The 25,892-nt window shown below is 37.2% G+C and overlaps 1 protein-coding gene across 2 annotated transcripts in view; it reads left to right on the top strand.

Annotated features, from left to right (window-relative positions):
- Positions 1 to 25,892, top strand: part of FBXO4 (F-box protein 4) — a 145,678-nt gene that overhangs the window by 32,275 nt on the left and 87,511 nt on the right. Inside the window, exon 7 of one of the 2 annotated variants that reach the window (XM_044232410.1) lies at positions 8,700 to 8,745. In XM_044232410.1, the coding sequence (XP_044088345.1) occupies positions 8,700 to 8,719 (20 nt within the window). In that variant the 3' untranslated portion in view covers positions 8,720 to 8,745. Of the gene's footprint in view, positions 1 to 8,699; positions 8,859 to 25,892 lie in introns of those variants that run through there. The other variant, XM_044232407.1, reaches the window with a different exon arrangement.

The raw sequence follows: 25,892 nt of genomic DNA, 5'->3' as shown, positions 1-25,892 counted from the left end.
AAAACAAAAATAAAGCTGGCGGCATCACCTTACCTGATTTCAAGCTTTATTACAAAGCTGTGATCACCAAGACAGCATGATACTGGCATAAAAACAGACACATAGACCAGTGGAACAGAGTAGAGAGCCCTGATATGGACCCTCAACTCTATGGTCAATTAATCTTCGACAAAACAGGAAAAAATATACAGTGGAAAAAAGACAGTCTCTTCAATAAATGGTGCTGGGAAAACTGGACAGCTATATGTAGAAGAATGAAACTCGACCATTCTCTTACACCGTACACAAAGATCAACTCAAAATGGATAAAAGACCTCAACGTGAGACAGGAATCTATCAGAATCTTAGAGGAGAACATAGGCAGTAATCTCTTCGATATCAGCCACAGCAACTTCTTTCAAGATACGTCTCCAAAGGCAAAGGAAACAAAAGCGAAAATAAACTTCTGGGACTTCATCAAAATCAAAAGCTTCTGCACAGCAAAGGAAACAGTCAAAAAAACAAAGAGGCAACCCACGGAATGGGAGAAGATATTTGCAAATGACAGTACAGACAAAAGGTTGATATCCAGGATCTATAATGAACTCCTCAAACTCAACCCACACGAGACAGACAAACACATCAAAAAATGGGCAGAAGATATGAACAGACACTTCTCCAATCAAGAAATACAAATGGCTATCAGACACATGAAAAAATGCTCATCATCATTAGCCCTCAGGGAGATTCAAATTAAAACCACATTGAGATATCACCTTACACCAGTTAGAATGGCCAAAATTAACAAAACAGGAAACAACATGTGTTGGAGAGGATGTGGAGAAAGGGGAACCCTCTTACACTGTTGGTGGGATTGCAAGTTGGTGCAGCCTCTTTGGAGAACAGTGTGGAGATTCCTCAAGAAATTAAAAATAGAGCTTCCCTACGACCCTGCAATTGCACTCCTGGGTATTTACCCCAAAGACACAGATGTCGTGAAAAGAAGGGCCATCTGTACCCCAATGTTTATAGCAGCAATGGCCACGGTCGCCAAACTATGGAAAGAACCAAGATGCCCTTCAACGGATGAATGGATAAGGAAGATGTGGTCCATATACACTATGGAGTATTATGCCTCCATCAGAAAGGACGAATATCCAACTTTTGTAGCAACATGGACGGGACTGGAAGAGATTATGCTGAGTGAAATCAGTCAAGCAGAGAGAGTCAATTATCATATGGTTTCACTCATTTGTGGAGCATAACCAATAGCATGGAGGACAAGGGGCGTTAGAGAGTAGTAGGGAATTTGGGTAAATTGGAAGGGGAGGTGAACCATGAGAGACTATGGACTCTGAAAAACAGTCTGAAGGGTTTGAAGTGGCGGGGGGGTGGGAGGTTGGGGTACCAGGTGGTGGGTATTATAGAGGGCACAGCTTGCATGGAGCACTGGGTGTGGTGAAAAAATAATGAATAATGTTTTTCTGAAAATAAATAAATTGGGGAAAAAAAAATTTTTAATTGTTTACCCCAAGGGTACAGGTCTGTGAATCATCAGGCTTACACATTTCACAGCACTCACCATAGCACATACCCTCCCCAATGTTCATTACCCAGCCATCCTATCCCTCCCCACGTCCACCTCCCCAGCAACCCTCAATTTATTTCGTGACATTAAGAGTCCTTAGAGTTCATCTTCCTCCCGATCCCATTTTGTTTCTTTTTTCCTTCCTTACCCCTGACAACCCCCCACCCTGCCTCTCAAATTCCTCATATCAGAGAGATCATATGCTAATTGTCTTTCTCTGATTGACTTATATCGCTTAGCATAATACCCTCTAGTTCCATCCACATCGTTGCAAATGGCAAGATTTTTTTTTTAATGGCTGCATAATTCCATTGTACATATATACCACATCTTCTTTACCCATTCATCTGTTGATGGACATCGAGGTTCTTTCCATAGTTTGGCTATTGCGGACGTTGCTGCTATGAACATTCAGTGCACATGCCCCTTTGGATCACTAATTTGTAAATTTAGGGTAAAGATCCAGTAGTACAATCGGTGGGTGTAGGGAAGCTCTGTTTTTAACTTTTTGAGGCAACTCCATACTGTTTTCCAGAGTGGCTGCACCAGCTTGCATTCCTACCAACAGTGTAGGAGGGTTCCCCTTTCTCCGCATCCTCGCCAGTATCTGTCCTTTCCTGACTTGTTAGTTTTGGCCATTCTGACTGGTGTGAGGTGGTATCTCACTGTATACTGACTTGTATTTCCCTGATGCTGAGTGATGTGGAGCATTTTTTCATGTGTCTGCTGGCCATTTTGTTATCTTTTTTCCAGAAAAGTCTGTTCATATCTTCTTCCCATTTCTTGATTAGATTATTTGTTCTTTGGGTATTGAGTTTGTTAAGTTATTTATAGATTTTGGTTACTAGACCTATATCTGATATGTCATTTCCAAATATCTTCTCCCATTCTGTCAGTTGTCTTTTGGTTTTGCTGGCTGTTCCTTTGCTATGCAAAAGCTTTTGATCTTGATGAAGCCCAAATAGTTCATTTTTGCCTTTGCTTCCCTTGCCTTTGGAGGCTGAGGTTGAAGAGGCTGCTGCCTGTGTTCTTCTCAAGGATTTTGTTGGATTCCTTTCTCACATTGAGGTCTTTCATCCATTTGGAGTCTACTTTTGTGTGTGGTGTAAGGAAATGGTCCAGTTTCATTTTTCTGCATGTGGCTGTCCAATATTCCCAGCACCATTTGTTGAAGAGACCATCTTTTACATTGGGCATTCTTTCCCTCTTTGTCAAAGATTAGTTGACCACAGAACAGAGGATCCATTTCTAGACTTTCTAACTTTCTATTCTATCCCATTGGTCTATGTGTCTATTTTTGTACCATCTGTCTTGATGATTACAGCTTTGTAATAGAGATTGAAGTCCAGAATTGTGATGCTGCCAACCTTGGTTTTTTTCTTCAACATTCCTCTGGCTGTTCTGGGTCCTTTCTGAATCCATATACATTTTAGTTTATTTGCTCCATTTCTTTGAAAAAATTGATGATATTTTGATAAGGATTGCATTAGATGTGTAGATTGCTTTAGGTAGCATAGACATTTTCCCAATATTCTTCCAGTGCATGAACATGGAACATTTTTTTTCCTCAATTTCTTTCATGAGTACTTTATAGTTTTTTGAGTTTATTCCTTATGGTTTGGGGTGCAATTGTAAATGGGATTGGCTCCTTAATTTCTCTTTCTTCTGTCTTGCTGTTGGTATATAGAAATGCAACTGATTTCTGTGTATTGATTTTTATATCCTAACACCTTACTGAATTCCTGTATGAGTTCTAGCAGTTTCGGAATGGAGTCTTTTGGGTTTTCCACATGAAGTATCCTATCATCTGCAAAGAGTGAGAGTTTGACTTCTTTTTTGCTGATTCAGATGCCTTTTATTTCTTTTTGTTGTCTGTTTGCTAAAGCTAGGACTTCTAGTACTATGTTGAATAGCAGTGGTGATAGTGGACATCCCTGCTGTGTTTTGACCTTAGCAGAAAAGCTCTCAGTTTTTCCCCATTGAGAATAATATTCACTGTGGGTTTTTCATAGATGGCTTTGGTGATATTGAGGTATGTACCCTCTATCCTGACACTGTGAACAGTTTTGATCAAGAAAAAATTCTGTACTTTGTCAAATGCTTTTTCAGCATCTATTGAGAGTATCATGTGATTCTTGTTCATACTTTTATTAATGTGTTGTATTACATTTGCATGTACTTTTTTAATGATGTTGAGCCAACCTTGCAGCCCAGGAATAAATCTCACTTGGTCGGGGTGAATAATCCTTTTAATATACTGCTGGATCCTATTGGCTAGTATTTTGGTGAGATTTTTTTGCATCTGTGTTCATCAAGGATATTGGTTTGTAATTCTCTTTTTTGATGGGATCTTTGTCTGGTTTTGGGATCAAGGTAATGTTGGCCTCATAAAATGAGGTTGGAAGTTTTCCTTCCATTTCTATTTTTTGGAACAGTTTCAGGAGAATAAGTATTAATTCTGTAATTTGGTAGAATTCCCCTGGGAAGCCGTCTGGCCCCAGGTTCTTGTTTGTTGGGAGATTTTTGATGACTGCTTTCATCTCCTTACTGGTTATGAGTCTGTTCAGGTTTTCTATTTCCTCCTGGTTCAGTTTTGGTAGTTTATATGTTACTAGGAGTGCATCCATTTCTTCCAGATTATCAAATTTTCTGGTGTATAGTTGTTCATAATATACTCTTATAATTGTTTGTATTTCTTTGGTGTTGGTTGTGATCTCTCCTCTTTCATTTATGATTTTATTTATTTGGGTCCTTTCTCTTTCTGATAAATCTGGCCAGGGGTTTATCAATCTTATTAATTCTTTCAAAGAAACAGCTCTGAGTTTCATTGATTTGTTCTATGTTCTTTTGGTTTCTATTTCATTGATTTCTGCTCTGATATTTATGATTTTTCTTCTCCTACTGGGATTAGCCTTTCATTGCTATTCTTTCTCCAGCTCCTTTAGATGTAGGGTTAGGTTGTGTACTTGAGACCTTGTTTCTTGAGAAAGACTTGTATTGCTGTATATGTCCTCTCAGGAATGTCTTCGCTGTGTCCCAGAGATTTTGAACAGTTGTGTTTTCATTTTCATTTGTTTCCATGAATTTTTAAAATTCTTCTTCTTTAATTTCCTGGTTGACCCATTCATTCTTTAGTAGGATGCTATTTAGCCTCCATGTATTTGAGTTCTTTCCAAATTTCCTCTTATGATTGTGTTTCAAAGCATTGTGTGGCCCAAGTATATGCAGAGAATGATCCCAATCTTTTGGTACCAGTTGAGACCTGATTTGTGACCAGGATGTGATCTATTCTGGAGAATGTTCCATGTGCACTAGAGAAGAATATGTATTCTGGTTTTTTTAGATGGAATGTTCTAAATATATCTGTGGTGTCCATCTGGTGTATCATTTAAAGCCTTTATTTCCCTGTTGATCTTTTGCTTAGATGATCTGTCTGTTTCAGTGAGGTGAGTGTTAAAGTCCCCTACTATTATTGTATATTATCTATGTGTTTCTTTGATTTTGCTATTAATTGGTTTATGTAATTGGCTGCTCCCATGTTAGGGGCATAGATATTTAAAATTGTTAGATCTTCTCATGGAAGTGTGATATAGTGTCCTTCCTCATCTCTTATTATAGTCTTTGGCTTAAGATCTAATTTATCTGATATAAGGATTGCCATCCCAGCTTTCTTCTGATGTTCATTAGCATGGTAAATTGTTTCCCATCCCCTCACTTTAAATCTGGAGGTGTCTTTGGGTCTAAAATGAGTTTCTTATAGACAGGATATTGATGGTTCTTGTTTTTTTAATCCATTCTGATACCCTGTGTCTTTTGATTGGGGCATTTAGCCCATTTACGTTCAGGATGAGTATTGAAAGATATGAATTTAGTGCCATTGTATTGCCTATGAGGTAACCATTACTGTATATTGTCTCTGTTCCTTTCTGGTCTGTTACTTTAGTCTCTCTCTTTTCTTAGAGGATCCCTTTCAATATTTCCTGTAGGGATGGTTTGATGTTTGCAAATTCTTTAAGTTTTTATTTGTCCTGGAAGCTTTTTATCTCTCCTACTATTTTCAATGACAGTCTAGCTGGATATAGTATTGTTGGCTGCATATTTTTCTCATTTAGTGCTCTGAATATATCATGCCAGTCCTTTCTGGCTTGCCAGGTCTCTGTGGATAGGTCTGCTGCCAATCTAATATTTCTACCATTGTATGTTGCAGACTTCTTGTCCCAAGCTGCTTTCAGAATTTTCTCTTTGTCACTGAGACTTGTAAGTTTTACTGTTAGATGACAGGGTGTAGACCTATTTTTATTGATTTTAAGGGGGGTTCTCTGTGCCTTCTGGATTTTGATTCTTGTTCCTTTCACCAAATTAGGTAAATTTTCTGTTATAATTTGATCCAATATACCTTCTGCCCCCCCCTCTCTTCTTCTTCTAGGATCCCAATTATTCTAATATTGGTTCATCTTATGGTATCACTTATCTCTCGAATTCTCCCCTTGGGGTCCAGTACTTGTTTGTCTTTCTTTTGCTCAGCTTCTTAATTCTCCATTATTTGTTCTTCTGTATCAGTAATTCTCTCTTTTGCTTCATTTATCCTAGCAGTAAGATCCTCCATTTTTTATTTTACCTCATTAATAGCTTTTTAAAAAATTTCAACTTGGTTAGATTTTAGTTCTTTTATTTCTCCAGAAAGGGATTCTTTAGCATCTTCCATGCTTTTTTCGAGCCCAGCTAGCACCTTGATAATCATCATTCTGAACTCTAGTTCTGATAAATTACTAGTGTCCATATTGATTAGGTCCCTAACCATTGGTACTACCTCTTGTTCTTTTATTTTTGTGGTGAGTTTTTCCACCTTGTCATTTTATCCAGATAAGAATAGATGAATGAGAGAACGGAATACTAAAAGCTAACAATGACCCCGGAAAAGTATACACTAACCAAATCAGAAGAGACCCAAAACTGGGGGGAGAAGAAAGGGGGAAAAAAGAAAAAGAAAAATATATATATTGAACTGGTGAATAGAACAGAGCCACACACTTGATTTTGGGTGTATTTTGTTCTGTTAGAAGAAACTACCTCCCAAAATTTTAAAGAAAGAAAATCATATATATATATATATATATATATATATATATACACACACACACACACACACACACACACACACAAATAAGGGTAAACACAATGAAGAGATGGAATATGACTGTAAAGATGAAAATTTAAGAAGATTCTAAAAAAGGAATTGATAAGATAAGAAGTTGGTTGAAAAAAGAAAAAAAAAAAGAGGAAAAAATGTGATCAGGCCAGAGACTATAACAATGCTGTGCATTAGATTTAGGGTATATTTTGATCTATTAGAAGAAACTGTATCCCAAAATTTGTGGGAAATTTTGAAACCTATATGTATACAAAAAATAAGGTTAAATATAATGAAGGGATAAAATATGACTATAACAATGAAAATTTAAAAAAGATTTTTAAGGGGTGCCTGGGTGGCTTAGTGGGTTAAAGCCTCTGCTTTCGGCTCGGGTCATGATCCCAGAGTCCTCGGATCGAGCCCCACATCGGGCTCTCTGCTCAGCAGGAAGCCTGCTTCCTCCTCTCTGCCTGCCTCTCTGCCTCCCTGTGATCTGTCAAATAAATAAATAAAATCTTTAAAAAAAAAGATTTTAAAGAAGTTATTGATAACATAAAATAGTTTTAAAATATTAAAATAAGAAACCGGAAAAATTTTAAAAAATAGAATAAGAAAAAAATAAAGTTAAAAATATTTAACTTTGAAAGGGTAAAAAGCCATGAATTCTATGTGTTGCTTTCTCCTAGTTCTGGAGTTCCATAATTCTCATTGAGTAGTGAACTTGGTCTTGACTGGATGTTCTTTCTAATCTTCTGGTGGAGGGGGCTATTGCTGTCATTCTCAAATGTATTTGCCTGAGGCGGAAATACACCACCCTTGCCAGGGGCCAGGCTAAAAAATCTGTTAAGTTTTGCTTTTAGTAGCTTTTGTTCCCTGCAGGCTTTCTGTACAGCTTTGGAGGACAGGAATGAAAATGGCTGCCTCCCAATCTCCAGTGAGGAGGAGCCGAGAGCTTGGGCCCCCCCCCTCCTCAGTGCACCCTCAGATAAAAGCAGTCTGTCCCTCCCATCTCTCTGGTCTCCAGCTGCACTCCATGCCTACCCTGTGACCAAGCATTTCTATCTCTGGGACACAACCCAGTTTGGAGTTTACAAACTCAGGAGATTCCTGCAGTGCACTCCCACACTGCTCCTCCCAGAGGAGGAAGGAAGGGTCTCCCCAGGTCTGCCACTTGTGGGGGTCCCTGTTTGAAGAGCAGTGGCCCAACTGCACCTCAGATCATGGTTTAACATAACCACAAGCTGAGAGCTCCTCCCTGACTCCATCTTTGTAGCTTCCCCACTCTGATACCTGGGAGCTCTGCCACACTTAGACACCCCTGGTCTTTTTAAGACTCTGCAGGTCCTGGGACCACACTGTCCCCGTGATGGCTCCACCCCCTGCTTAGCCTCTGGAGCAACATCTCTCAGTGGAGCAGACTTCTAAAATTTCTGATTTTGTGCTCTGCTGCCCTACCACTTGCCAGGAGCCAGCCCCTCCCCCATGGTCTATGTTGCCTTGGATTCACTTCTCCACACGTCTTACCTTCTGAAAAGTGATCGATTTTCTGTTCCTAGAATTGCTGCTCTTCTTCTCTTCTATCTCCTGTTGAGTTTGTAAGTGTTCAGAATGTTTCAATAACTATCTAGCTGAACTCCTGGGACCTGATGATATTTAGGTCTCCTACTTCTCTGCCATCTTTCTCTTCCCCCGAATGACTTCTTTTGAAGTTCACTGGCAACTTCATGTTTTGAATATTGCATGATTTATTGCACAAAGCCATGTTTACAGCATTCTTACAATTTATGATTTTATGAATGCCTATTATGTCCCCATTAAGTTGTTCACTTTTTATCTTCTTCTGAACTGTTTTTTAAAGCTTTTTATTCATATGAAAGATATTTCATCTATCAGTTTCCAGTCCAACAAATGTTTTATTTTTGAGCATTTTCTATAAGTGTGAGCTCTGTTACAAATGCTTTTGCTTCTGAATTTTTTTAATTTTCTTTTTCTCTTCTGTAGTTCAATTTTATATGTGCTGACACATGCTGAGACACAGCAAGAAAAGGTCAGTGCCCTTCAACAACATTCTGCAGTCATATCTTCTACATTATGCCTAACCTAACTTCTTCCATTCATTTCTTTTCTTTTTTTATTACACACACACATACACACACTCTATCTCTCCCTCTCTCACACAGATATATATATATATATATTTGTATATAAATATATTTGTACTGTTTAATGTACAATAGCAAAATAAAACAAACAGTAGTGTAACCCATGTCAAAAAATAGAACTTGGGCAGTTTCCAAGCATACCCACTTAGTTCTTGGCTTCCTCTCTAATTATAATCCTGCCCCTCCGCCCTGGAGGTATCTACTATTCTGGTTGTGTGATAATCATACCTTTCTCTTTATGCTTTTGCAACCCATATATACATCCTTAAACAATGCTCTGGTTTTGATTTTTTGAACTTAATATGAATGGAATCATACTGTTGGAATTTTTTTCCTATTTTAAACTTTTGATTTGCATATTAAAAATTGTGCACTCCAATAATTAAAATCATTTGAAAAAAAAAGTTACACTCTGATTAAACTGCATTTTACAGTTTGCAGGACACCTTGGACTAACTTGGTTTTTACCCTAGATTTCACTGATGTCAAACCCTCCAGCTTCTTTGCAAGTTCTTTTCCTTCCCTGCCAGCCAACCAGGCAAATGGGAGGCAGGCTCCATGTTCATTGTGGGTCGTTCTGATTCTTTGGTGAGAAAAGGGGAAGCAGTCATTTAAACTTGATCCAACCTCTTTGCATCTTACGAAGTTAAACAGCTGAAATAAGTAAAACAAGAAGGTAGTGCTGTGGAGTACACAGTACATGTTGGTGGCACACACCTCATTATAATTTGCCTTCTTGCTTCTCCTGTTCAGTCATTTCTGTTGAAGATAGTAGTTTTTTTATGCCTTCTTTAATTTAAACTTACCAAATTTCTCAACCCCAGCCTTATGATGTTTGTCAGACATGATGCAGAGGAAGGAGAGTGAGACTCTCCAGAGAGTGAACTCCAGTCTGCTCGGTGGCCACCTCTAAGTGTACTCTTGGAATTACTTTTATCCTTCTTTACTTTTATCCTTCTTCTTTTGATCAATATTGTATTTTCAATGCCATCTATACTATAGCATTTGGCTATATCATTTTCTCAGTAATATACTCTTCCATTGTATGAATATTTCACAACTCATTCACGCAACCATAAGTGGACATTCAGGTTGTTTGTAGGTTTGGGTTACTGTAAATAACTGCTGCCAATATTCTTACACACTTTTGCTGGTACATATCTTTACATGTTTTTATGGTAGGTACTGGTATACTTTAATATTTCCCTGGCGCAACATCTCTTGGATTTTGATATTCAAACTTTAGAATATAGGTATCTTTGTAATACGCTTGTCAGTTGATGTTTTATAGGAAAAATTTATATTTATCCCCAAATATACAGTAGTACATTTTCAAGAAAACTCTGTGTGTGTGTTGGGGGTGGGTGTTGTAGGGGAAGTCTTGAGTGATATTCTAAGTAGAATTGTTAAATGTTAATATTTTGAAAGTTGCAGTCAGAATCAGCAAAGGGCATTGTGATGGTTAATTTTACATGTCAACTTGGCTGGAGGTGGGTGCCCAGATATTTGGTTAAATATTATTCTTTGTGTATCTATGAGGGTATTTCTGGATGAGATTAACATTTGAATAGAGTAAATTAAACAGATTGCCCTCTACCATGTGGGTGACCCTCATCAAATCATTGCTTGTCTCAATTGGACAAAAGGCTGAGTAAAGGAGTATTTGCTTTCTCTGCCTATCTTCAAGCTGGAACACTGGTCTCCTGCCTTCAGACTTGGGCTTAGACTAGAACTATACTATTGGCTTTCCTGGGTCATCAGCAGATACTTGGATCTTGACGGCAGATCTGGGACTTCTCAGTCTCCATAATCATGTAAGGCAGCTCCTTATAACGAATCGTAAGTCATACATATATACAATTGATTGTGTTTCTTTAGAGAACCCAGACTAATACAGCATGTTGCTGTATACAAAGTGATTGTTTGAAATGAGCATATTAATCATTTAATGAACACTTCAGCCATTTTACATCTTAACCTGACAGCTTGTCACTTGTATGTATAGGTATTTTACTGTGAATTAGTTCTGTTTTAGGAAATTGGTTGAGGTTTTGAGTTGACATAAAAATGTTACAAGTTTTCTTATTTATAATGTTGATAAATAGACTCTTGATTAGCATTTATTTTTAAAATGTCTAATTTATAAAAACAGATTTCTGATTTTTAAATGGAGAACACCTTAAAGCGGGAAATGCCACAACTAAAATGGAAATGCTAGGTCATAGGTTGTGTGTCATCAACTTGGCTAGATAATGCCAAATTGTATTCCAAAAGTATGGTACAAATATTCCCATCAGGTGTCTGTGGGAATTCTGTTGCTTATATCCTCACAAAGAAGATAACCAAATATCCCAATTTTTAAGGAAATGAACTGTTTTACAGAAAAATGTCAGTCATGAAACAGAAAGTACAGAATTAGAAAAGAATAATTTCACAGACTCAAATGATATAGATTAAGGGAAAAATTATTAATTTGTGTCAAAAATCATTAAGTGGTTAATCGGAAATTTGGTTAATTACCAAAAGAAAATCTCACATGTTATTTTTTAATAGTAAGGGAAAAACTTATCTGTTCAGTGGAGGAGAAAACAAAGTAACTTAGTAAAAGACTCAATCAACTGTAGCATCACTATTGGTTGTTAATGAAATAATGTGTGCCTTTTGATATAATACCATGTGAAGTTACACACCATTGCCTATGAATTATTCTAGGCAACAACATTTAAATTGGATTTACTAAGCCTCTAATATGATGTTCAATTTACAAGGAATATAGAATATAGACAAACAAGTTAAATGAGAGTGTGGCAAATAAAGTAGACAAATTCAGGGATATTCTGCAGGAGGTAAATGGGTTGGATTCTTTAAAAAGTTACTATTGTGAAAAAGACAATTGTGGTTGATTATGAGAAACTAAGGGACATAAAAACCAGAGACAAATGATCTTATGTTTTATATATATATATATATATATATATATATATTTATGTGTGTGTGTGTGTATATATATGTATATATATACATGTATGTATGTGTGTGTGTGTATAATTTTATTTATTTGTCAGAGAAAGAGAGAGAGAGAGTACAAGCAGGGGGAGTGGCAGGCAGAGAGAGAAGTAGGCTCCCCACCAAGCAAGGAGCCCAGTGCGGGACTCAATTCCTGGATCCTGGGATCATGACTTGAGCTGAAGGCAGACACTTAAACAGCCATCCTCACATTTGATATTTGAATGAATAAACCTCCTGTGTGCAATATTTGGGGATTATATGAGGAATTTTGAAAATACTCTCAATATCAGAGGAGATAAAATGTACTGAAAGAGAAAGTAGAGATAATTTACTGAAAAAAGCAGGTTGAGGAAAAAAATGTGTGCAATATGATTTTATACTGAGATGAAACTGCAAAGGGGTGTGTGTGTGTGTGTGTGTGTGTGTGTGTGTATAAAGACCTGGAAGTATAGAATTAAGATAATTAGTAGTGGATAAAGGATTTATTTAATTATGTTTTCCTAATTTTCTACAATGCACATATGCTTCTTTTGTAGCAATAATTTTTAAAAGACACAGAGTAGATAATAGAGGGGGATAGTCCAAGATGGTGGAGTAGAAGTCTGGTCCCAGGAATTCAGCTCGATAGCTATCAAATCATTCTGAACACCTGTTAGCTCAATCAGAGATCTAAGAAAATAATAGCTGCAACTCTACAAATAGAAAAGCAACCATTTTCTGCAAGGTAGGAGGTGTGGAGAAGTGAAACGTAGGTGATATATGGGAAGATAAACCATGGGAGGAGGGAGACTCTGTAAGCTGGCTAATGGCAAGTGATGTAGGAGTGGAGCACAAAATCAGAACTTTTAGAAATCTGCTCCAGTGAGGGACATCCTTGCCTGAACGGTGTTCAGGTGGTGAAACAGGGTGGAGTCCTAGATGGGACAGTATGGTTTCAGGTTCCTTGGGATCATAGGAAGACTAGGGATGCCTGAGTATGGCTGAGTACCCAGGCATTAGAGAGGGCAAACCACATTCAATTCAGCAAGCCCAGGAGTGGGCTCTCAGCTTGGGGTTGGCATATACTGTGAACTGTGGCAGGGTTGATCAACTACTCTTTAAGCAGGGTCCCAGGAAGCAGCAGAACCATGGCCAGACCCCACTTCCTCCCCCCAGAGGAAGAGAGCATAAGTGCCTGATGCCAGAGTGTGCAGGGTTTAGAGACATGAAACAGGGTCACGTGCCTGAGATAGAAATGCTTGGCCATACGCTGGGTGATCACAGAGTGTGGATGGAGACCAGGGAGACAGGAGTGACTGACTGCTTTACCCTGAGGATGCACTGAGGAGTGGGGCCCTGAGCTTTCAGCTCTGGGGCTGGAGAGTAGGAGACCACCATTTTCATTCTCATCCTCTTCAGTGGTTCAGAAAGCCTTCAAGGAACAAAAGCCACATAGAGCAATCTGGAGCACCTTACTTAGTCTGGCCCCTGGCAAGGGCAGTGCAATTATGCCCAGGGCAAAGACACTTGAGAATTTGTGCAACAGGCTCCTTCCACAGAATATCAGCGAGAACATCCTGCTAAGACCAAGTTTCTGATTATAGATACCTGCAAAATGCTAGTGCTAGGTAAAGATAGAGAATTCGTGTTTTTCCCCCCATGATTCTTTAGTTGTTCAATTTTTTTTTAGTTGTTCAATTTTATTTATTTCTCTTTCCTTTTTCAACCAATTTCTTATTTTATCAATCTTTTTAAAAAATCTTTTTAAATTTTAATTTTTACATTTACATTCTATCCTTTTGTTGTATTTAATTTTAGTTTTGTATATATACAAGCTTTTCTTTTTTTTTTCTTTACAGTTTTAAGATGCAGTTTCTTCTAACAAATAGAACAAAATACACCCACAATCTAGTTTATGGCTCTGTTCTTTTCACTTGTCTGATCATATTATCTCTCTCTATTTTATTCTTTTTAAAATTAAAGTCTTAACATTTTCATCTTTACAGTTACATTGTGTCATTTTAATGTCTTTAATTTTATTTTTCTACATATATAAGTTTTTCTTTCTTTACAGTTTTGGGATGTAGTGTCTTCTAACAAACTGACCAGAATACCCAGGATATAGTGTATTGCTCTGTTCTGTTCACCTGTATGTTTATAGTCCTTATTTTTTTTTTTGTCCTTTAATTTTCATTTTTACAGTTATCTTCTTTCCTTCCATTGTATTCATTTTATTTTTGCATATATGTAAATTTTTCTTTACATTTTTGGGATCTAGTTTTCTAATATACATACCAAAATGCGCACAGGATCCAGTGTATTCCTCTGCTCTGTTCACCTGTCTGATTATTTTATTTATTTATTTATTTATTTATTCATCTATTTTTTTTTATTGGTTTTGGGTCTCTTCTGATATGTTTAGTGTATATTTCTCTGGGATTGTTCCCATTTTAGTATTTTGTTCTCCCGTTCATCTGTTCTTCTCTGGACAGAAGGACATGATGGAAAAACTCACCTCAAAAAAGAGAACAAGAGGCAGTACTGACTGCCAGGGGCCTAATCAAATATATTTTAGATATAAATGAGATGTCGGAACTAGAGTTCTGAATAAGAATTATGAGATTCTAGCTGAGCTTGAAAAAAGCATAGAAGACACTAAAGAATCCCTTTCTGGAGAAATAAAAGAACTAACATCTAATTAAGTTGAAATCAAAAAGGCTCTTAATGAGCTGCAATAAAATACGAAGTTCTAACTGCTAGGATAAATGAGGCAGAAGAGAGAATTAGTGATATAGAAGATAAAGTGATGGAGAATAAAGAAGCTGAAAAAAAGAGAGAGAAACAACTACTGGATCATGAGGGGAGAACTTGAGAGAGAAGTGATGCCATAAAGTGAAACCATATTAGAATAATTGGGATCCCAGAAGAAGAGGAAAGAGAGAGCGGCAGAAGATATGTTTGGAGCAAATTATAGCTCAGAACTTCCCTAATCTGGAGAAGGAAACAGGCATCCAAGTCCAGGAGACACAAAAATCAATGAAAATATGTCAACACCTCAACATGTAATAGTGAAACTTGCAAGTCTCAAAGACAAAGAGAAAATCCTGAAAGCAGCTTGGAACAAGAGGTGCATAACCTAGAAACAGCAGATTGGCAGCATACCTATCCACAGAGACCTGGCAGACCAGAAAGGACTGGCATGATACATCCAGGGTACTAAATGAGAAAAATATGCAGCCAAGAATACTTTTTCCAGCAAGGATGTCATTCAAAATAGAAGGAGTGAAAAAAAGCTTCCAGGGCAACCAGACTAAAAGAATTTGTGATCACTAAACCAGCTCTACAAGAAATATTAAAGGAGGATCCTTTAAGTGAATAGAGAACCCAAAAGTAGCATAGACAAGAAAGGAACAGAGATAATATAGAGAAACAGTGACTTTACTGGTAATACAATAGTATTAAATTCATATCTTTTGATAGTTATCCTGAATGTAAATGGGCTAAATGCCCCCAATCAAGAGATACAGCATATCAGATTGGATAAAAAAGCAAGACCCATTGATATGCTGTCTGCAAGAGACTCATTTTAGACCAAAGACAGTTCCCTATTGAAAGTGAGAGGGTGGAGAATGATTTATCATGTTAATGGATCTCAAAAGAGAGCTGGGGTAGCAATCCTTATATCAGACAAATTAGATTTTACACCAAAGGGTGTAATAAAAGATGAGGAAGGATACTATATCATAATTAAAGGGTCTATCCAACAAGAAGATCTAACAATTATAAATATTTATGCCCTTAACATGGGAGCAGCCAATTATATAAACCAGTTATAAGAAAATTAAAGAAACACATTGATAATAATACAATAATCATAGGGGACTTTAAAAGCCCACTTACTGCAATGGACATATCATCTAAGCAGAAGATCAACAAGGAGACAGGGGCTTTGAATGACACACTGGGCCAGATGGACTTCACAGATACATTCAGAGCATTCCATTCTAAAGCAACAGGTTTATTCTCAAGTGCACCTGGAACATTCTCCAGACTAGGTCACCTACTGGATCACTAGTCAGGTCTCAATGAGTACCAAAAGATTGGGATCATTCCCTTCATATTTTCAGATCACAATGCTTTCAAACTGGAACTCAGACACAAGAGGAAATTTGGAAAGAACTCAAATACATGGATGCTAGAGAGCATCCTACTAAAGAATGAATGGGTCATCCAGGAAATTAAAGAATTCTAAAAATTCATGGAAACAAATGAAAATGAAAACACAACTGTTCAAAACCTTTGGGATGCAGCAAAGGTGGTCCTAAGAGGGAAGTATATAGCAATACAAGTAATACAGGCTTTTCTCAAGAAACAGGAAGGGCCTCAAACACCTAACTTTACACCTGAAGGAGCTGGAAAAAGAGGAGAAATAAAGCCTAATCCCAGCAAGAGAAGAGAAATAATAAGGATTAGAGCAGAAATCAATGAAATAGAAACCAAAAAAACCCAGTAGAACAGATCAACAAAACTATTAGTTGGTTCTTTGAGATAATTAATAGGAATAATTACTAATTAATTAGATTAATGATCTTATAAAAAAGAAAAGAGAAACGACCGAAATAAATAAAATCATGAATGAAAGAGGAGAGATTGCAACCAGCACTAAATAAATACCATTATAAGAATATATTATGAACAACTATATGCCAAACAATTAAACAATCTGTGGGAAATGCATGCATCCCTAGAGATACATAAACTACCGAAACTGAAACAGAAAGAAATAGAAAACCTGAACAGACCCATAACCAGCAAGGAAATTGAAGCAGTAATCAAAAACCTCCCCATAAACAAGAGTCCAGAGCCAGAAGGCTTCCCAAGTGAATTCTACTGAACATTTAGAGTAGAATTAGTGCCTGGTCTTCTGAAGCTATTTCAAAAACTAGAAATGGAAGGAAAACTTCCAAATTCATTCTATGAGGCCAGCAGTACCTTGATCCCCAAACCAAAGACCCCAACAAAAAGGAGAATTACAGACCAATATCCCTGATGAACATGGATACCAGAATTCTCACCAAGATATTAGCCAATAAGATCCAACAATACATTAAAAGTATTATTCGCAAGACTCCACTCCAAAACTGCTAGAACTTGTACAGGAATTCAGTAAAGTGTCAGGATATAAAATCAATGCACAGAAATCAGTTGCATTTCTCTACACCAACAACAAGACAGAAGAAAGAGAAATTAAGGAGTCAATCCCATTTACAGTTGCACCCCAAACCATAAGATACCTAGGAATAAACCTAACCAAAGAGGCTAAGAATCTATACTCAGAAAACTATAAAGTACTCATGAAAGAAATTGAGGAAGACACAAAGAAATGGAAAAATGTTCCATGCTCCTGGATTGGAAGAATAAATATTGTGAAAATGTCTATACTACCTAAAGCAATCTACACATTTAATGCAATTCCTATCAAAGTACCATCCATCTTTTTCAAAGAAATGAAACAAATAATCCTAAAATTTGTATGGAACCAGAAAAGACCTCGAATAGCCAAAGGAATATTGAAAAAGAAAGCCAAAGTTGGTGGCATCACAATTCCGGACTTCAAACTCTATTACAAAGCTGTCATCATCAAGACAGCATGGTACTGGCACAAAAACATACACATAGATCAATGGAACAGAATAGAGAGCCCAGAAATAGACCCTCAACTCTATGGTCAACTAATCTTCAACAAAGCAGGAAAGAATGTCCAATGGAAAAAAGACAGCCTCTTCAATAAATGGTGTTGGGAAAATTGGACAGCCACATGCAGAAAAATGAAATTGGACCATTTCCTTAGGTGTAAGGAGAGAGAAACAACTACTGGATCATGAGGGGAGAACTTGAGAGAGAAGTGATGCCATAAAGTGAAACCATATTAGAATAATTGGGATCCCAGAAGAAGAGGAAAGAGAGAGCGGCAGAAGATATGTTTGGAGCAAATTATAGCTCAGAACTTCCCTAATCTGGAGAAGGAAACAGGATGGATGAAGGACCTCAATGTGAGAAAGGAATCCATCAAAATCCTTGAGGAGAACACAGGCAGCAACCTCTTCGACCTCAGCCGCAGCAACATCTTCCTAGGAACATCGCCAAAGGCAAGGGAAGCAAAGGCAAAAATGAACTTTTGGGATTTCATCAAGATCAAAAGCTTTTGTACAGCAAAGGAAACAGTTAACAAAATCAAAAGACAACTGACAGAATGGGAGGAGATATTTGCAAACGACATATCAGATAAAGGACTAGTGTCCAAAATCTATAAAGAACTTAGCAAACTCAACACCTAAAGAACAAATAATCCAATCAAGAAATGGGCAGAGGACATGGACAGACATTTCTGCAAAGAAGACATCCAGATGGCCAACAGACACATGAAAAAGTGCTCCATATCACTCGGCATCAGGGAAATACAAATCAAAACCACAATGAGATATCACCTCACACCAGTCAGAATGGCTAAAATCAACAAGTCAGGAAATGACAGATGCTGGCGAGGATGTGGAGAAAGGGGAACCCTCCTACACTGTTGGTGGGAATGCAAGCTGGTGCAACCACTCTGGAAAACAGCATGGAGGTTCCTCAAAATGTTGAAAATAGAACTACCCTATGACCCTGCAATTGCACTACAGGGGATTTACCCTAAAGATACAAACGTAGTGATCCAAAGGGGCACATGCACCCGAATGTTTATAGCAGCAATGTCCACAATAGCCAAACTGTGGAAAGAACCTAGATGTCCATCAACAGATGAATGGATAAAGAAGATGTGGTATATATACACAATGGAATACTATGCAGCCATCAAAAGAAATGAAGTCTTGCCATTTGAGACGACGTGGATGGAACTAGAGCGTATCATGCTCAGCGAAATAAGTCAAGTGGAGAAAGACAACTATAATATGATCTCCCTGATATGAGGAAGTGGTGATGCAACATGGGGGCTTAAGTGGGTAGGAGAAGAATAAATGAAACAAGATGGGACTGGGAGGGAGACAAACCATAAGTGACTCTTAATCTCACAAAACAAACTGAGGGTTGCTGGGGGGAGGGGGGTTGGGAAAAGGGGGTGGGGTAATGGACATTGGGGAGGGTATGTGCTTTGGTGAGTGCTGTGAAGTGTGTAAACCTGGCGATTCACAGACCTGTACCCCTGGGGATAAAAATATATGTTTATAAAAAATAAAAAAATTTAAATAAATAAAAAAAAATATTATTCGCCATAACCAAGTGGGATTTATTCCTGGGCTGCAAGGGTGGTTCGACATCCACAAATGAATCGATGTAATATAGTACATTAGTTAAAGAAAAGAACAAGAACCATATATTCCTCTCAGTATATGCAGTAAAAGCATTTGACAATGTATAGCATCCTTTCTTGATTAAAGCTCTTCACAGTTCAGGGATAGAAGGAACATACCTCAATATCATAAAAGTCTTATACAAAAATCACGTGGCAAGAATCATTCTCAGTGGAAAAAATTGAGAGTTTTTCCCCTAGGGTCACGAACATGGCAGAGATGTCCATTCTCACCACTGCTTTTCAACATAGTACTAGAAGTTCTAGCTTCAGCAATCAGACAATGAAAAAAAGTAAAAGGCATATGAATCAGCAAAGAAGTCAAAGTCTCACTCTTCACAGATGGCATGATACTGTATGTTAAATACCCCAAAGACTCCAGCCTAAAATTGCTAGAACTCATTAAAAAATTTAGTGAAGTGACAGGTTATAAAATCAATGCATAGACATAAGTTCCATTTCTATATACTAACAATGGGACAGAAGAAAGAGAAACTAAGGATTCAATCCCATTTATGATTGTACCCAAAACCATAAGATAGCCAGGAATAGACTTAACCAAAGAGGCAAAGTTTCTGTATCAGAAAACTACAGAGCAATCATGAAAGAAATTGAGGAAGACACAAAGAAATGGAAAAATGTTCCATGCTCATGGATTGGAAGAACAAATATTGTTAAAATGTTTGTGCTGCCTAGAGCAAACTATTCATTCAATGCAATCCATATCAAAATACCACCAGCTTTTTTCACAGAGCTAGAACAAATAATCGTAAAGTTTGTATGGAATCAGAAAAGACCCTGAATAGCCAAAGGAATGTTGAAAAACAAAGCTGGTGGCATCAGAATGCCAGACTTCAATCTCCATTACAAAGCTGTAATCATCAAGACAGTATGCTTCTGGGACAAAAACAGACACATAGATCAATGGGATAGAATAGAGAACCCAGAAATGGACCCTCAACTCTATGATCAACTAATCTTCAACAAATCTGGAAAGAATATCCAATGGAAAAAAAGACAGTCTCTTCAAAAAACGGTGTTGGGAAAATTGTACAGCCACATGCAGAAGAATTAAACTAGATCATTTCCTGGTCTAGTTGGTCTGTCATGGTCTATCATGCCAAAAATAGACTCAAAATGGATGAAAGACCTCAGTTTGAGACAAGAATCCATCAAAATCCTAGAGGAGAACACAGGAAGCAACCTTTGTGACCTTGGCCACAGCAACTTTTTGCTAGACACGTCTCCAAAGCAGGGGAAACAAAGGGAAAAATGAACTATTGGGACTTCATTAAAAGCTTTTGCACACCAAAGGAAACAGTTGACAAAACCAAAAGACAACCAAGGGAATGGGAAAGGATATTTGCAAATGTCTTATCAGATAAAGGGCAAGAATGCAAAATCTATAAAGAACTTCTCAAACTCAGCACCCAAACATAACACACACACACACACACACACACACACACACACACACACACACACACAATCCAGTCAAGAAATGGGCAGAATACATGAACAGACATTTCTCCAAAGAAGACATACAAATGGCCACAGACACATGAAAAAATGCTCAACATCACTCATCATCAGGGAAATGTAAATCAAAACCACAATGAGATATCACCTCACACCAGTCAGAATGGCTAAAGTTAACCACTCAGGAAGCAATAGATGTTGGAGAGTTGCAGAGAAAGGGAACCCTCCTACACTGCTGTGAATGCAAGCCGGTGTAGCCACTCTGGAAAACAGTATGGAGTTTTCTCAAAAGGTTGAAAATAGAGCTACCCTATGACCCAGCAATTGTACTAATTGGTATTTACCCCAAAGACACAAATATTGTGATCCGAAGGGGCACCCACACCAATGTTTATAGTAGCAATATCCACAATAGCCAAACTATGGAAAGAGTCCAGATGTCCATCAACAGATGAATGGGTAAAGAAGATGTGGTGTATATATATGTACAGTGGAATACTACTGAGTTATCAAAAAGAAATGAAATCTTGCCATTTGCAACAACATGGATGGAACTAAAGGGTGTCATGCTAAGTGAAATAAGAGAGTATCATGCCAAGTGGAAGTAGAGGGTATCATGCTAAGTGAATAATCATAGAAAGACAATTTTCATATGATCTCACCTATGTGGAATTTAAGAAACAAAACAGAGAATAATAGGGAAAAAGAGGAAAAAATAAAATAAGACAAAATCAGACAAGGAGACAAACCATTAGAGACTCTCAATCATAGGGAACAAACTGAGGGTTGCAGGAGGAGAGGGATTTGGAGGGTGGGGTAACTGAGTGATGGACATTAAGGAGGGCACATGATATAATGAGCACTGGGTATTATATAAGCCTGATGAATCAATGACCTCTACCTCTGAAACTAATACTATATTATATGTTAATTAACTGAATTTTAAAAATACACATATGTAGCAATATTAAATATAATACTTAGGAGGAAAAAATAAATAAAAGCTCCCTAATAATAAAAACAATAAAATATTAAAAAACAACAAAATAGATAATTAGAAGTTATTTGATCTAACGATCAATTGTTTAACTGATTGATTTTCAATGGAGTGTATTTCCTGGCAAGAATTAAGATATAAGAGACAAGTTTCTGCCTAGTAATAATTGTATGCATGACTCACATACTTATATTCTAGATAATCTTCTTGGAAGTAGTGATTGCCTTGGTTAATATTAAAAATACCACTCCATAGGGTCATAAATCACCTAAGCATTTACTTAGGTGCCAGTCTCTGTGCTAGATCCTGGGCTTCAGAAAGAAAATACACTTCCTTCCTATGAGTTATCAGTGGTCCAAAATAGACTAATTAAACAGAAAAGCAGACTAATCTCAGTATGATTGGTAGGACTGATTCAGTGGTTCTCGAATGAGGAGTACCTTGCCCGCCATCCAGAGGACATTTGGCCAGGCCTGGAGATATTTTTGACTGTCTCAACTTGGGGTGTGTGTGCCACTGGTATCTAACAGATAGAGGTCAAGGATATTGCTAAACATCCTACAATGCATAGAAGAGCCCTGCACAACAGAGTTATTAGGTCAAAAATTTCAATAATGCTGCTGTTAAGAAACCTTACACTAATCATTGCATTTGGGGGCTTATATAAGAGGGGTGTCTAACCCAATAAAGGTGAGTAGGGGACAGGAGTCATGAAATGCTTGCGTTGAACCTGGACTGAAGTTTGAACAACAACTGGAGTTAACCAGACAGAGGACACCAGAGTGTTAAAAAGGTATGTGCAGAGTTGTATGGGAATATGGGGGGAAAGAGAGTCTAATTTGGGGGGATGATGAGGAGCAGGCGTGACAGTTGTCAAGGAAGGCTTCTCAGTGATGTTTGAATTTGTCCAAAAGGATTACTAGGAGGTTGTCATATGGACATAGGTATGTGGGGGATGGTGTTGGAAAAGTTCTTGAATGTCAGTTTAAAACTGAAGTAACTCTGCCAGGTATCATTTTGAGAACTGGCATATTTAGTCCTATAAGACAACAGCAAGGCTGCATATGCTGATAGTAATTCATTGTACTGTAGGGTAGAGTCATCATATTTTTTTAAAAAAATCATGTACTTAAAAAATTCATCAAGCTCAGTTGCAACGATGATATATTCATTGCAGCTTTAATTTGTAAATACCGGAGAATTTTCAGACATGCCTCTTAATTAATTTCTAGTTTAATTCTGCTATGGTCAAAAGACATACTTTGTATGATTTCTATTCTTTTAAATTTGGTGAAGTTTGTTTTAGGGTCCCTGGTGTGGTCTATCTTGTTGAATATTCCACATGCAATTGAAAGAAATGTTTATTAAGATGTTGGATAGAGTATCCTATAAATGTTAATAACATGACATTTTATTGACAGATTGATAGTGCTGCTTTTGTCTCCTATATCTTTACTGATTTCCCATGTATTTGTTGTAGCAATTACTGAGAGAGGAGTGTTGAAGTGTTCTATAGTCGTAGATTTATCTATTTTTCCTTTCAGTATTATCAGTTTCTGTCTTATGTATTTTGAGGTCATGTTGTTGGGGTGTACCCATTTAGAATTGTTAGGTCTTCTGGAGAATTGACCCATTTATTATTGTCTAACTTTTCTTTTTAAACATTAGTAATATTCATTGTTCTGAGGTAACTTTATGTGACAGTATAGCCACTCTGATTTTCTTTTGTTGGTGTTTGCATGGTATATGTTTTGTCATTACTTCACTTTTAATCTATCTATGCTTTTACATTAATTTTGTTTCTTATAAATAGTGTATACTTTAACATTCCAGTTTGAAATCTCTGTTTTTAATTAGTATGTTTAGCTCACTCACAATTTGTTATTTTTAGTGTGGTTTTATTAAAATCTACAATCTTATTTTCTGTTTGTTTTATCTATTCTTTATTTCTTTTATCTTCTTTCAGTTCCATCTCATTGGTTAATTGAGCATTTTTGTTTTGATTTCCTTTATCTTCACTATGGACTTAACATTTATTAAAAAAATTGTTTTTAGTAGTTGCCCTAGGAATTACAATGTATATCTTCAATTAATCAGAGATTGACTTCAAAAAATATCCTGCTTGGGGCGCCTAGGTGGCTCAGTGGGTTAAGCCTCTGCCTTTGGCTCAGGTCTTGATCTCAGGGTCCTGGGATCGAGCTCCACATCAGGCGCTCTACTCAGCAGGGAGCCTGCTTCCTCCTCTCTCTCTGCCTGCCTTTCTGCCTACTTGTGATCTCTACCTGTCAAATAAATAAATAAAATCTTTTAAAAATATAAATTAATTTAAAAAATTCTGCTTTGTGGTAGTTTTTCATTATACAGCACTGACTTTGAAGGCGCATACAATCACACCTACCACTAGTTATATTATTAAAAATTCTGAAAAATATATACTTTATTTATTTATTTATTAAATATATACTTTAGTCTATGTCTAGAAAGTGGTTAATAACTTCCTTGAAGGACAAAAAAAGGAAAAAATGGAGGAGAGAGAGAGAAAGAGAGAGAGGAAAAGCTCTGATTTGTAGTGTTTGATGATTTCTGTGGTTAAACACTACACCCGTGGCCAATTTCAAGCTACCACTGTGATATCACTGGTGGGGATAAGAAAAAATGAGCACAAACATTGCGTTGAGCCAGTACAAGTCTCCTCCGGTACACACTACTTATCTGATTTGGTCACCTGCTGTTGTTAAGACACATCCTTGGTTCTTGGATGGTATTTACTTTTCTAGGACGTGTAACTTTAATTCTCAAGGTTTCTAATATCCAAGGAATCTGCAACTACAATGTTTCACCCTTTTTCAAATTTATATTCTTTTATTACTAAAGACTTCAGGTTCATTAAAAATTATCATATCCCCTTCATAGGATTTCTTTCTACTTTTAAAAAATACAACCAGAGGCTCCCATATACAAATTTGTGTCAACTGTACCTAAATTAATCTAAATACAGAGGCACCAAGCTATTCTGAAATTAAAAGTTGTTTGTGACAGCTAGCCAGGAGTCAGCTGTCCTAACTTTGGGGCTTAGAGCAGTCTTAACTTGGGTGAAAGGATCTGAAAGGGTTAAAGAGCAGCTTTTGTATGTTTTCTTACAAAGAGAATGAGACTCACTGGATTGATAAAGGTTAGCCAGAAAGTCCCGTCTTTTAATGATCTAAAAATAGCTGCATTGGTGTTCATTCATAACCAGCTACTAACTCTCCCTGCGTGAGTCAAGTGGTGACTATGGTCTAAGAAAATGAGATCCTAAGTTGTTGTTTACAACAGGATTGGGGGAATGGAACAAATACTGAACATTTGGAACTTCCTGGGAGAGGCTGTTGTGAATTTTTGGGCGCCTGGCTGGCTCAGTCAGAGGGGCATGTAACGCTTCATCTTGGTGTCAAGAGTTCGAGCCCCATATTGGGTGCAGAGATTACTTAAACTTTTTTTTTTTTTTTAAGTATTTCAATTCCAATGTCTCTTTATAGAACAGAGAGCCCGAGCCACCCATGGGAATGCTAAAATAAAGATTTGGGTGTGTATGTGGGGTTTGTGTTAAAGAGAAAAATTACGTTTGACTGAGAACGCAAATGCTAAGAGACCAAGAAGGGTCATAAAGAGACTACAGTATATATTCAGGATAATATTTTGAGTAATTGTGAACTTCACTGAGCAAACACATAGGTTAGTACTTTCTTGTGTTATCATTTCTCCATATTCCAGGATGAAAGCGGTAAAAAAAATGACTGAAAGAACCTTGAAGTTAATTTCTTATTCCTAACTCCCTTTCTTTTCATCTCCCCGTGGCACACGATCACATTTTACCCACATTCTTCTAAAGGAGAAATTGAGGTCGCCTGGCTGGCTCCATCAGAAGAGCATGCAAGTCTTGGTCTTTGGATTGTGTTTGAGCCCCTCTATAGTAAAGATTATTAAAAATAAATAAACCTTAAAAAAGTAAAGGAGAAATTAGAACGTAAAACACATCTTTATGATAAGTAAAAGAATTAGGCAGGAGTTGTAAATCATTTAGATTTCCTTAGGGATAGTGATTCCAAAGCATTCCTTAGTGAACTACTATTGCTATTAATCACTTTGAGAGCCAAGAAATTCAGATTTTTTTCCTAAATGTATGCTTCTATCTTCCTGTGAGTTAAAGAATACTTGCTTAGATTTATCCTAATTATAAC

Source organism: Neovison vison, chromosome 1 (assembly GCF_020171115.1).
Source record: "Neovison vison isolate M4711 chromosome 1, ASM_NN_V1, whole genome shotgun sequence".
In the NCBI taxonomy this organism is placed as follows: domain Eukaryota; kingdom Metazoa; phylum Chordata; class Mammalia; order Carnivora; family Mustelidae; genus Neogale; species Neogale vison.
This window is presented reverse-complemented; position numbering and strand designations above follow the sequence as displayed.